This window comes from Amblyomma mixtum, chromosome 1 (genome assembly GCF_055824585.1).
Source record: "Amblyomma mixtum isolate Tamu chromosome 1, ASM5582458v1, whole genome shotgun sequence".
NCBI classification, from domain to species: domain Eukaryota; kingdom Metazoa; phylum Arthropoda; class Arachnida; order Ixodida; family Ixodidae; genus Amblyomma; species Amblyomma mixtum.
This window is the reverse complement of record NC_143012.1, coordinates 326,098,472-326,111,035: the sequence shown is the minus strand read 5'-3', so window position 1 is coordinate 326,111,035 and position 12,564 is coordinate 326,098,472. Positions and strand designations below refer to the sequence as shown.

The window sequence follows — 12,564 nt, the reverse complement described above, 5'->3', positions numbered from 1 at the left end:
TATTCTTGACTTACACAAAGTACAATGTGTATTTAATGTTCTTGCAACATTATTCCCCATCAAAAGGCCAGAAACGTCAACACGCGCCTAGGGGCAGTGAGTAAAAGTGAGTGCAAGCAGTAGAGTCTGGAATGTACGTTTGCCTCCTTTATACGTTCAAAAATTTGAATGTTTTGTCTAAACAATAAAAAGATGAAAACGAAATACGAAAAATAGTGGTTTGTGTGCCCATTAACGAATGTTGTAAACGAAAGCACGATTACTTGCCTCACTGAAGCGCATTGGGGCCAGTGATTTAACTACTCAGTTCTGGTCTCCGGTTTTTCCGTACAGTGCGTTGTGCATGCAAAAATGAGTCAATTCCGTCGTCTTAAAAAAAAAAACAATAACTAAAGGTAGATCTTCTTTTGACTCCTATTCCAGGGTTCCTCGGCTGTGTTTGGTTCGTATTTTGGATGTTCCTTGTCTACGACAGTCCTGAAGAGCATCCTCGCATCACTCAGGAAGAATACGACTATATTTTGATCAACCAGGGCGACGAAAAAGTACAAAAGGTAAAAACTAAGACCTAAAGATGACTACAAGGCTGTATGAATTGCCTTTAGTTTGGGAAATAATCACAAGCGGAATGCAGTGATAAAGAATGTTCGTGGTATTACGAAGAACTTTATTTTGTCGTTAGCGTTCTGCTTTCTTGCATGTCACAAATGCTGAAGCAACTGCTTTATTACGAATCCAGAAGACTGAAGTTCACTGATGCGCCGCCGTAAATTACTGGCAAACTATGAAAAGAAAAATGTCAAAGTCGACTTCTATTCATCATTAACTTTAGGAAGCGATGAGCTATCACTAACAGAAATTTTTGTGACATCCAGCTCGTATTTTGTTCTGAACAGCAAATTCAGCATCCAGTTAGGAAAGAGAACATATTCTCGTGTGTGGACAAGAACAGAATATCCCACTCACTAGCACGTCGACAATTAAAGACCAAAAGGAGTGATCGTTGGCTCTTAGTAATTTCCGCCGATCATGCGATCTCTTTTTTCAAATTCCTGAGTATTCTGTGCTTCCTTCGTATTTTGGCCGCGTGCCACAAGTATCAACCCCGGTTATTACAAGCACATTTCCGCTTCATGTTGTTTTGCGTTGTCGGAAAGAGTCCTCGCTCGTAGCGCAACCCTCAGGAGCCGATGATAGTGCAACCGAGTGTAGCCTCTCTACATAACATCGTACCGCCTTTGTTCTCATTTTCAGAACGTGAAGATTCCTTGGAAGCCGATTGCAATGTCCAAAGGACTTTGGGCTCTCTCTCTGGCTCATTTTGGATCAAACTGGATCTATTACACATTCCTAACCATCATTCCTTCTTACTTGGCTACGATCCTTCTGTACGATATCAAAAAGGTAAGGAAACTCCATCCCGAATGTTGCTGGGCTTAAACTGCTAAAGGTGGGCTAAATCTCAAATTGAACAATGGATTTGAAGTATTTAATTTGAACTTCAAAGTCCAGACTTCAACTTGACCTAAATGTCAAGTTTTGCAAATTTCAAGTACTGCTTAGGGCTGCAATACTAGCGTTTTCAGTATTCAATCGTATTACACGCCAAAGCGTAACAACCTGGGTGGTTTCCTTGTTCGATAGCGGCTGAAACGTGAGGCCGTTAATTTGCTGGTAGCGCTTCTTCGTTTGCCCAGCAATCTGAGAGAACATATCCAGAGATTAAGGTATATTATATGTATAGACAGCCTTGCGCTGGATGCGAACTGACAGCAGGCAGGTGTCCGAGGAGGATGGTACATAATGCACCTAAAGTGTAAGTAAGGCTAACTTTTAAAGCTAACATAAAAATAACAGGCGCAAATAACATTGAGCTTTGAATCAAGAGGTGTGGGTGGACAGAAGGGCAAGGTGTGAATTGGCATCATGGGAATGGACTCCGCGAACGCGAAGCAGCTGTCAGGATATGAGCTGTCTTGAGGGGAATTAGGAGTAATATACATCACGTATGATGATAACACCGAGCTGTCAATCGACGGGTGTCGATGTGGTTTAACTGTGGAACAGTTTCGCTCACTGTTTGTGGCGCAATCATATTTCCCAGAATGGACTCATCTCTTCGCTCCCCTACCTGCTCACCACCATCACCAGCTGTCTGGCGAGTGTCTACGCTGACGTGCTGCGCAAAAAGGGGATCATGAGCACCACAGCCATCCGGAAATTCTTCAATACATCCGGTTAGTTTTTTTCTTTCGATATGATCCACACGTGCTGATCGAAAACAAATCAACTATGAACGATAAAAGTTCGATTTTGCTCCGATACCGTGACAAAATGCAGATACAAGATGCAGAGGACAATAATTTTTCTTTTTTATGCTTTAGCCTCTAAGAAATGAGAGCCAAGCTCTACTGTTTTCATTAATCTGCACCAGCCCATTACTGTTCCTTTTTCTAAGCCATATTCACTGCCTCAGGGGATAAAGGGGATAGTTACTTGAATGAAAAAGGGTTTCACAATTAGATAGTTTATTGCTTGCTCCCTTGGCTTTAAAGAGTAAAAACGCCTAAGTTGTCTGCGAAAAACTCTTGTCGTAAGGACCGATATCTCCATTCCACATTAGCCAATTTAAGGTAAAAGTTCTCAAGCCTGCGCCCATTAAGCTTTTTTTTGTTACCCATACACCGTGCACGCCACAGCGACAAAATTGACAGACTGCCAACGATGAAAGTTAAGCCGACAGCCTTTCTCTACAGCAGCAGGTTAAAACAGCAGAACATACTGCTTCTTGAAATGAACAGCAAGTTGTCTACACTAAATAATTACTGGTCTTCTTGGAAGCCAGGAACAAGCATAAAAAAAAAGAGGCTGAAAGTCCTTTTCTAGCCACATGATACGGTCTCACTGCTTGATTAACGTTTAGGCTGCTGGAATGTCTAGAGTACAGAAACCGACCATCAAAATTTACTACCCGTATTCGGCAGTAAAGTGCAAATTTTGAAGTGAATAGTGAATCTGTCTAACAACAATATAATACAAGAAAGTATATGCAAACAAAAGTGAAATATAAGTAATAATGTACATGATGCTGTCGCGTTAAGGTCGTAGGAATAGTAAGTCCTGCGACCAGGGAACAAGCCACAGTGATATCTTTAAAGGTTTTTTCTGTCAAGATATAATGATAATGGAGCCAGAAAAATTACGAAGGCAAGGAACAACCTTAAGAACTGCAGAGTGCTGGCGTTGTCTCCCCGTTCACATGACTGCACTGATAAGCATCAATGTAAAGCAAGGCTAAGTGTTAGTGGAACCTTAGCACTTTCTAGGAAACCCTGATAATGCGACTGAACAGATCCGCTGGGGTACGGTCTTGCGTCATATACGTTTTGTTATTATTTTGCGCTTTGCCACTCATGAAGCGCTTCCTTTAAATCCATACCAGGGAAAGTGGAAGGAAACGTTTGGCGAATTTAGTTGGAACATGTATAAGAAGGAATTACAACACACACTTATCAAGACCTGCTTTGAAATTGCTGTTGACCTTTCCGGAAGCCACGGTAATCTCTCTGCGTTGAAGAGTTTGTTTAAGAAACAATTTTATATACTTGCATAGCCCCAATCATGGCTCCAAAGTAACTTACCTTGACGTCAGCGAAGTGGACGCATGAAACTGTTGCGTAGAAGTTTCAATGATTGGAGCAGCTGCTAATTTTTAGTTCCCAGTTTTTTACTGAAATAGACGTAAAAAAAAAGCAGCGTGGAAACGAGGGCTTAAAATGAGGTTTTGATTTTGTGTCTAAGTTCCTGACATGTTGGAAAGTGTCGGACTTGGTTCTTAGAACACGACACATTACAAAACCCACTTTGCTGTAAGACCGAATATCTTTTCCGAGAACATTATTTCAAGAAATCATTCGCATTACGGGATGGCACTCACTTCAAATTTCCCCGTAATGTCAGACCGCTTTATTTTCTCTGAGAAAGTTCATCTTTAAAAAAAAAATTATTTTTACTTCTTTTCCTATGCTCTCATAGCTAAAGTAACTGTGTTGTTGCGTGAGACAGTATCAAGCAGGTTCCTTCGCATATATGGTATTGTAGGAATTCCAAAAAAAAGGGGGGGGGGGGACCTAAAACCCTTGAGAGTCAGATGGTTTTCCGTGAAGATGATGCCGTTTGCGCAACGTGTGAAGAGCGTCTTTTCTTCTGTGGGGCAATTTTTTTTATTCATACGGACTTTCTGCTCATCTTTCTGGAGACAGCTCAGGTAGCACAGCATAAAATAATAGAAGCAGGGTGACTTGTTGGGCTAAGTGGTGCACAGCTCACATAAAAAAAACTACAAAAAGAACGCATTGGCGGGAGAAGAAATACACAAGAGCGATGCTCCAGCTTGAGTCTGTATATTTTCTTGTGAATGCGTTTTTTTCCCCTAGTTCTTTTTTTCTGTGGCCGGCGTGAACAAGCCGCGAGTAAAACAATAGGAAGAGTGCGCGTGTTAGCTCCGCATCAGAGAAGCCTCATTGTGCTGGAAAACGTCTTCAGTCTTGTATGACAAGGTGCAAGTCAAAGGCACGTGTTAAATGGCTACACAATAAGTACACATACGTCCATTACGTGCTTCGACGCATGAGGTCTGCCTGGAACGCTGCAGGAGATATTCGCAGCAGCCAACGAGTGATGCACGGAGCTGTCAACAGATGAAGCAAGGTTTCGTACGGCGTTCATTGTCATGCATGCTAATTTCATATAGCGCGGCTCTGTGAAAAGAAGCTTGCACTATAGGCGCCATACATACTTAAACCGCAGGTAATCTAAAAAAAACGGCTGAGTATGTGTCACGTGAAAATATTATAGTATTAAACAGTTTGGCTCAGTAATCACTTCATTTGGCGTATTTGCATGGTTTTGAACGGTGAACAGCAAACTACTTCCTTTATGCTGCGTGCCCTATGGCGCGACGTCCATAGCAAATTGTAATGAATCATAAATTGTGTTATACACGCCAACTTCCATGAGATAACTATTTCCAAGCTCAGCGTATCAAGTTATAGTTCAAGGCAATGCTCAGATCGGAAGGCTGACGAGTTAGGAAATGTTATTACTAGTTGACAAAATTACCTCTGCGTTACTCAAACAGAAGACAACGTTACATTTAAAGACATTCCGGCGCGCTTTGTACAGGAATAAAAATCCAGCATCTTAATTTTATGGCTAGTTTTGGATGCTGTATATAGTTCACAGGCACATTAATGTGACTTCTTTACAGATCTGTTGACGTAGATGTTTGTAAAAGTACTGCCACCGGTCGATCGTAACGTCCCGGGTATAGCCTTTGTGGGCGGAGAGGGAAGGACAGCTTAGGTGCTGCCATTTGAGTGGGTGACTAGATGCAACCGCGTACCGGCATATGAATAGACGAGCGTCAGGGTCTGTACGTCGTGTTGCTTTACTTTTCCTCTGAGAATCACCAGAGAGCTCCATTTAAAAATGATAGATTCTCAACCAGAGACAGAAACTCGTGTCCCTTTTATCAAGCGTAGCAGTGCATTTGTTTTCAGTTCGCGGCTGTTTGAAAGTGTTCAACAAACAAACGTAACGAACTCAATTAAACCTAATAGCCCATCACAACGCGGTTACCCCTGCGTAGACCACGCTCCGGCCTGAGTAGTTCAGCTGTATTGCTAGAGAAAGGGGCGCGAAGGGTAAGAAGCACTTTCAGTTTATAACCTTCATGTACCGTACGCACAAAACATTGTAAGCCTGCGCTTCTTAAATTTTCTGTCTTTCTACTTTATGCATCTAAGCGTCAAAGCTTCAGATATAAGATCAGGCTACTAAAACGACTCTCCCTTCCTCAGCGTTGCGATAGCCGCCATTGACCCAACAGCAAAGCTCCTTGGGAGTTTTAGAGGGGCAGAAAGCATGCTTCGTGTTTAACTGCGGGACTCCCTGGCAAAGGACTCTCGTTACACGACCAATAAGCAGCCGATATCAGCCTAAGGCTTAATAAACGAGGCGGCATTGCACTGAAGGGATGACCGCCTCTGTATTGCGAGACACCCAATCTAACCCTTCTTCGTAACGCGACCGATGCGATTCGTACAACGACTGTTCGGGCTAACCAGCCGAGCTCTATTGCTGCAGCGGACCCCTTTGGAACGAAGACCGCCGGCTGATTTGTCTTTGGCCTTCCCCTTCGCAGCCGCCGTGGTGCCCGCACTGTTGCTGATCGGGATGCCGATGGCCGGATGCGACCGAGTCTGGTCCGTGGCTCTCCTTAGCCTCGCCGGGGCGGCGCTGGGCGTCCGAGAAGTGGGATTCATGGTCACCCACATCGACATGTCGCCTGATTTCGCCGGTAGGCCTTGGCTGGCTGGTGGGGACGCAACACACTGACACGTGGACAGCGCTACGGGTCCGAGTGCCGTACCGCACGAGGCGATAATGTGGCCCCGAACAAATGCACAGCCACATCGGCAGCCTTTGATACAGGATGCGCGGTGCTTTGATGCTCTTTTCTTCTTTCTTGTTCTCATGCCACGACCACTCGGCGATGAATTGTGAGCTACTCCTTCTCGTTCGGAGCTGTCCAGCCGCCTTGTTAAGTCGGTCACCCGCAGATATACTAACGGCAGAGAGTGTCAGCTCAAGTTTTTGGCTGCCAGCATCGTTGCCGACAGTGGTACCAGATCAAGTGGAGGTCGTATTGCTTAAAGCACGCATTCACTTGAGGGTCATAATGATTGGTTATAACTGGTTATGATAGCGGGAAAGAAAATGAAAAAAGCAGGCAAATAAGCCGAAGAACATCACTGGATGTGCACGAGACAGCCTTCTTTCTCTCCGTCTTTCGGAGTACCCGCATGTCTTATTACCACAGTCACATTTCTCTGCCTCTGTCTTTTCCTTCCAAAAGCTGTTACAGTATAATCCCTAAATTTTCATTAATGAAAGGTTTGGCTCTTCCTATTCATTTCTCCAGCTATTTATTTATATGCCGATTCATTTACTGATTCGCCTGATCATCACACCCTCGGGCCCGTCAAGTTGAGGTCTTCACTTATTTGTCGCTTTCTGCAGCCGCTGCAGTGGCTATTGTAACGCGTGTTTCGCGAAGATAGAAAATTTAGAGGTTTATGTAATGAAACTTTGGTGTCCTCTATTTTAACTGAAGAAATCACATTGAAGAGTGTGTCTGTCTGTGCATGGCGTTTTGCCAACAGCCGGGCTGCAGAGGCCCTGGTTCAATGGAGACAAAATACAAGAATGTTTGCGCACAGAACTTTCACTGTACATCAAGGAATGTCACGTGGTCTAAATTATTCCTGAGCTGTGAAGTATTGTGCTTTTCATACTGCGCCCATAGCTGTAAAGTTATGGCGTCAAGTGCGTTTCATACTGAACACCGTTAAGCTTCAAATTTCCTTAGAGAGTAATCTTCAAACACCATACAATACAAAAAAAAGTAATTGGACAAATGTAGAGCTGAAATAATTTATTTTGTGAACTCACTGCGCAGCTTATGCCAACTGAAATGGGCGAAAATGCACCAGCATGAGTGTTCATTTCAAACTTGCAAATCTTGAAATCTCAATATTTGCGGCCTTGCTCGCCTTGCACATACAAAGTTCTAGAGTTAGCGTTCAAAATGTATGAAGTTCTCTAAATTTGTTAAAGTATTTTAATAATAATATATTATGACTACTTCCACGTACTGCACAACGTCTTTCATGAAAGAACTCTTGACGTGAAAGCTTATCCCAACTCTGGAACAGACTTTCACAACGCGAATAAAAGAAGGGTAGCCTCCTACTGCTCCATTACCGAACTTTGTTCTTAATACTCTCAATTTATTCGCGAGAACCGTTTGTGTTTAGTTTGGTTGCGGGGAGCAAAAGTTTTGTTCAGCTAGTTGCTGTTCCTTAGTCTGAATAAATAGGCACTTTACTGACGTCATTGTAGAAAGAGTGACGACGGACAGAAAGTGATGGCGGGCATTTTTCTTCGTTCGGGTACACTAAACTTGTTGAAGATGCCTTGCTGTGTCTGTCAAATTAAATTAATTTTGAGGAAGGGGAAGCCGCAGTGTATGTCGCACTACTCGGTAGACACCTGACCGTGTTGTGGGGGAAGAGGCGAAGATTCAATTCAATTCAATTCAATCTATTTATTTCACCACATATGTACATGTTGGGAGCGACGGGAGCGAGAACAGGAAGAGAGAAAGAGTTGCTATAGTGGAGAGCTCCAGAATAATTCCGGCCACTTGGGGATCTTTAACGTGCACTGACATCGCACAACGCACGGTTTTACCTTTTGCGTTTCGCGTCCACCAAAACGCTACCACCATGGCCACGTTTGAACTTGGGTTCTCCGGCTCAGTAGCCGAACACATTAACCACTGGGATAATGCAGCGGGTATAAAAATTTAGGCGCAATGCGGGACTTCAACCACTGCCTCGGCAGCTTGGACCGGGGCGTGCTATACACTAGACCGTCGTTACAGAAAGTAATACAGCGCCTTAACTATCTATGAGCTAAGTTTTACAGGACATCCCACGTAGATGCCCGACGGAAGGCCTGCCATTTGATTCGAGCAAACAGAAAAACGAGAAAAGGGACGTTGTTGCCTTGGCCTGCGGCTCTCTAGAGAATGCTATAAACACTCTAGGCTGCGAAACCAGTAAACAGTCGTTCACACGCGCTCTTTACTGCTGTTAGGGGCTGCTTTTTCTCGTTTCACGCTGACTGACGAGGCGTTCGCGAAGCGCTTCGTCCAGACGTTTACGAACGGAAATTTTGCGCAAGCGATAAGGAGGCAATAAGCAAGGCGCCGCAGATGCTTCGAGCGCCTGTCGCGCTGTCAGTCGCAGCGCATTTCGGAAACGTTCCGTGTCGTGTCGCTCGAGGTGACGTCTTCTTGCTTTCCTTGTTCGTTCCTTCCTCCTTGGGCTGCGACCGCGGAACGTCTCCGTGATTGCCAGAGCGGATGCCATTCTATCGCGGACCCCGGTGGCAAACAAAGCCCGCTTCTAATTTCCGCTCGCTCCTGGAAACGCGGTTTGTTAGTTTTGTACTCTCACGTCAGAGGGAAACGCGATCTTGGGCGCGTGACTCCGGGCTAGTTTCTCCGGGGAATTCCTTTGGAAATGAATAGGATGGTCGCATTCGCCGGGAACGCAATGCACGTCCGTGCTCTTGAGACAAAACCCTCACGATCCCGTTAAAAACATCAGCAAACGAGTGAGCGAAGGATTGTAAGTAAGAGGAAAACGCCTTCACTTACAGAAGCCAGAAAAGCAGAATCCGACGAAAATATGTTAAATGTCATGGCGTGATTTCTTTCGTCAGTCGGTACATATAACTAGTTAATGTACAGTTATGAACCTGCTAAACTTATTTTTGTCCACCAGGAACACTGCTTGGCATCACGAACACTATTGGGAACCTGCCAGGATTTCTTATGCCATACGTCGCCGGTGTGTTGACCAGTGAAGAAGTAAGTCTTTTATCACATTATAAAAAATAATCCAAAATACTTCTTAGGTGTTACCTATTGGTAGCTTCATACTGCTGAGGCTTTAGGTTTACATTGTGCATATTATCTAAACTAGGTAGAGCTTCAACCCGTAATGCTGATTACAAGCGAGGAGGAAGGCCCGCAAAGCAACAGAACACAAAAGGAGGGTTAAAGCATGCTTGCATGGGTAGCACAATGGTCAAAGAGTCGTCAAAGGGTTTACAACTGCCCACAGACGGTGCACCGAGATCTTTTTAAACGCGCGCATGCTGCTGAAGACCACAGACAAATTTCATATCTCATACACTATTGTCGTACACAATGTATCGAGGTAGAGATGGGCCCTGTGTGCCATGGATTTTTGTTCAGTGCTCTCTGCGTACTTCGCCTTGAGTACGCCCTCTGCTGCGTAACAATGTCCTCAGTGACCTTTTTCCACCAAAAATGCACCTTTTTTTTTAAATTTAAGCTCAAGATATTTGGAACAAACTGCAGTTCAACATAGGTGCAATAAAACAACAATTACGGGCGCACCGACCTTGTTGGCTCTTGTTCGGTCTTGTGTGCACAGTTGACGCTGATTTAGTCAGCGATAAAGTGAGTGAGGCAACGAGTGAGCGTGAGATAGAAATAACGAACAAAGCAGTTTTCATTTGTTCCGTTTGTATCGAAAGGGTTCACGTACAGTAGTGCCCTTCATGTCCTGTGATTTCCACTATATTTACCACCTCGCTGTCCGTAACCAGAACACGATATATATGGTAATCGCCGGCATCAAGGGTAAAAATTGCTGTTCTCCGTCCTATGAGCGAAGTGTTGCCTTGCCACATACCAAATCCCTGTGCAACTCACGCAGCAACCAGCGAAATCTTTTACAGCTTGTTTTGTTTGAATCATCGTGGTCCGTGCGGCTGCCATCTGTTACTCAACGTGCATGAAGTTCTTCGGACAGTTCGAAAAGCGCTGCTGGCACAGTTCCAGGCAGAGGAAAGTGTGTCATGAGCTGCGGTGTTGTTTGGTTGGGACCGTAACGACAATGTCAAAATGCACGCCCTTCTATTTTCATTTTTCTACAGAACTCAATCCGGACCTGGAGCTACTTCTACTATATTGCCTCAGCTGTGGGCATAATATGCGCTGCGGCCTTCTTGTTCTTCGGCACCGCAGAACTGCAGCCTTGGGGCAAGGGTTGCGACCCAGAGCAACCGGCCACTCTGGACGAGAAAGAGAAGCCAAGCAAGGAGGATGAAAAAATGGAAAGCTCGAGGCTTTAGGTTTTAAAATGACTGTCGACGTCTTTCATGCTCCCGCTGTTTCCCAGGAGGGAGGAACTGTTCCATCTTTGCTGACATGACAACCTTCGTGGCAGCTGCATCAGGGGCTGCACAGTGTAGATACAAAACCTAGTTGTCACACGCTGCCCTGGCTTACTGTTCAGACTTAAAACGAGCAGTGTCCCGTATACGTATGTGTTTTCTCGACGTCGTTTAGGTTGTCCCTTGTAGAACAAACTGTTGTGCTGCTATAGCTGTCTTGTCGTGGCGCTCACGGTTCAATGGGAAAACAGATGCGCGTTGGCGAAGGATAAACAGCAGGCGCATTTTTTTTTTTTAACCATGGACAAGTTGAGCGTATTGCGATCCACAGTATCTGCGATGTAGTTGTAGTTAAAAGCAACGTATGCGTATAGTTGAAAGCCATGTAGCGACTGTATATACATTTTTTATTTTGAGGCTTCATTAGGGACACACTTTACAAGCAGTATACTGGCTTATCAGTCGCAAAAACGAGAAGGTTTGAAAAAAGAACCACTAAAAGGTGAGTTCATCCACGTATTTCTTTTTCCGTGACGCATATTTGCCTACTCAAAAATTCAATCATGCGCCACAAATACCGCACCAAGGGTGGCGTACGTTAGCAAGGCTAATCACTGCTAACATTGCACGCTAAATAAGACCCGTCTAGCCAGTGTGTTCATAAAAGCTAGAATATAGCTGGTTAAGAATCATATTCATCACCAGGTTTTTCCTGTCACAAACGCTGCACTGGTTCGGGTGTGCCAAAGAATACAAGAATTTACGAACTCTTGAAGCTGCCTTTTAAGCGAGTGTAAAAATTGTTTGTCATTATTGACGTTGTTGAGCAGATCAAATGAATAGTTTTATAGTATACATTTACATGACATAAGAAGTGATACAAAAGTGATGACCAAAAACAATGGCATGTTGTTTGTGTGTACATACTCGCATATTTGTAGTGCAAAAAACAAACAAAAGAACAAAAGCTGTATTGTTCAAACGTGACGCATGTTATGTGCACTTGTTGTATTTTGTGCGCACAAATCATACAAATCGTATTTAAATAATAAATTGATTTTTATGTACACTGAACATTGTTCTTGTATATATTTCGAGAAAGGTGATCAAACAGGCACTGTTATAAAGATGCGTCCCACTTTTCAAAGTACACTACATAATTAGAGCTCTCTTGAAGAATTTTTGCAGCCATGGGGTCTGCCTGGTAGGTTTCTTCGAAAACAGCTATAGATGTTTCGTAAAAAACAAATTATATCTTTCAGGGCAGAAAACTCGGCAAGTTGGAACATGTTTATTGCGGCATACTTCAAGGGCGAGCAAAACACGACACTAAAGGAGACACAGCGTTTTGTCCCATTCTCTGTTTTTTTTTTGCATGCGCTTGAACTATTACAAAATAGTCTGCTCTTTGAAAGATGAAATGCTATTGAAGCAACAGTTCCAGTTAAGAACTTTAAGCTGCAGAATATTCACAAACTAGCCTCTGAGAGCGCTTATCTACTCTTTTGCCAATCTGCTCTTGACGATCACAACTGCGAGTGGCGATTGCTGTGGTCAACAACCGAGCAAAATGGTATTCCTCTGGTTCGCTGACTTCGAGAAAGCATGTTTTCTGCAGTAGGCGGTTTTCAGCAAATAGTGCGCACAGTTGAGTCTGGAAGAGGCAATTGTGTAAAAACTGCTAGCCCCTGTTTCTGTGCTATGCTCTCTTCAGAACTGAGCAAA

At 44.0% G+C, this 12,564-nt stretch overlaps 1 protein-coding gene across 3 annotated transcripts in view; it reads left to right on the top strand.

Moving 5' to 3' along the window:
- Positions 1-11,913, top strand: part of LOC149372792 (sialin-like) — a 48,191-nt gene extending 36,278 nt beyond the window's left edge. For all 3 annotated transcript variants that reach the window (XM_089567332.1, XM_089567334.1, XM_089567333.1), the window contains exons 6-11: positions 424-554; positions 1,255-1,404; positions 2,105-2,237; positions 6,206-6,361; positions 9,417-9,502; positions 10,600-11,913. In XM_089567332.1, the coding sequence (XP_089423458.1) occupies positions 424-554; positions 1,255-1,404; positions 2,105-2,237; positions 6,206-6,361; positions 9,417-9,502; positions 10,600-10,797 (854 nt within the window). In that variant the 3' untranslated portion in view covers positions 10,798-11,913. The remainder of the gene's footprint in view (positions 1-423; positions 555-1,254; positions 1,405-2,104; positions 2,238-6,205; positions 6,362-9,416; positions 9,503-10,599) is intronic.
- Positions 11,914-12,564: the final 651 nt, after the last annotated feature.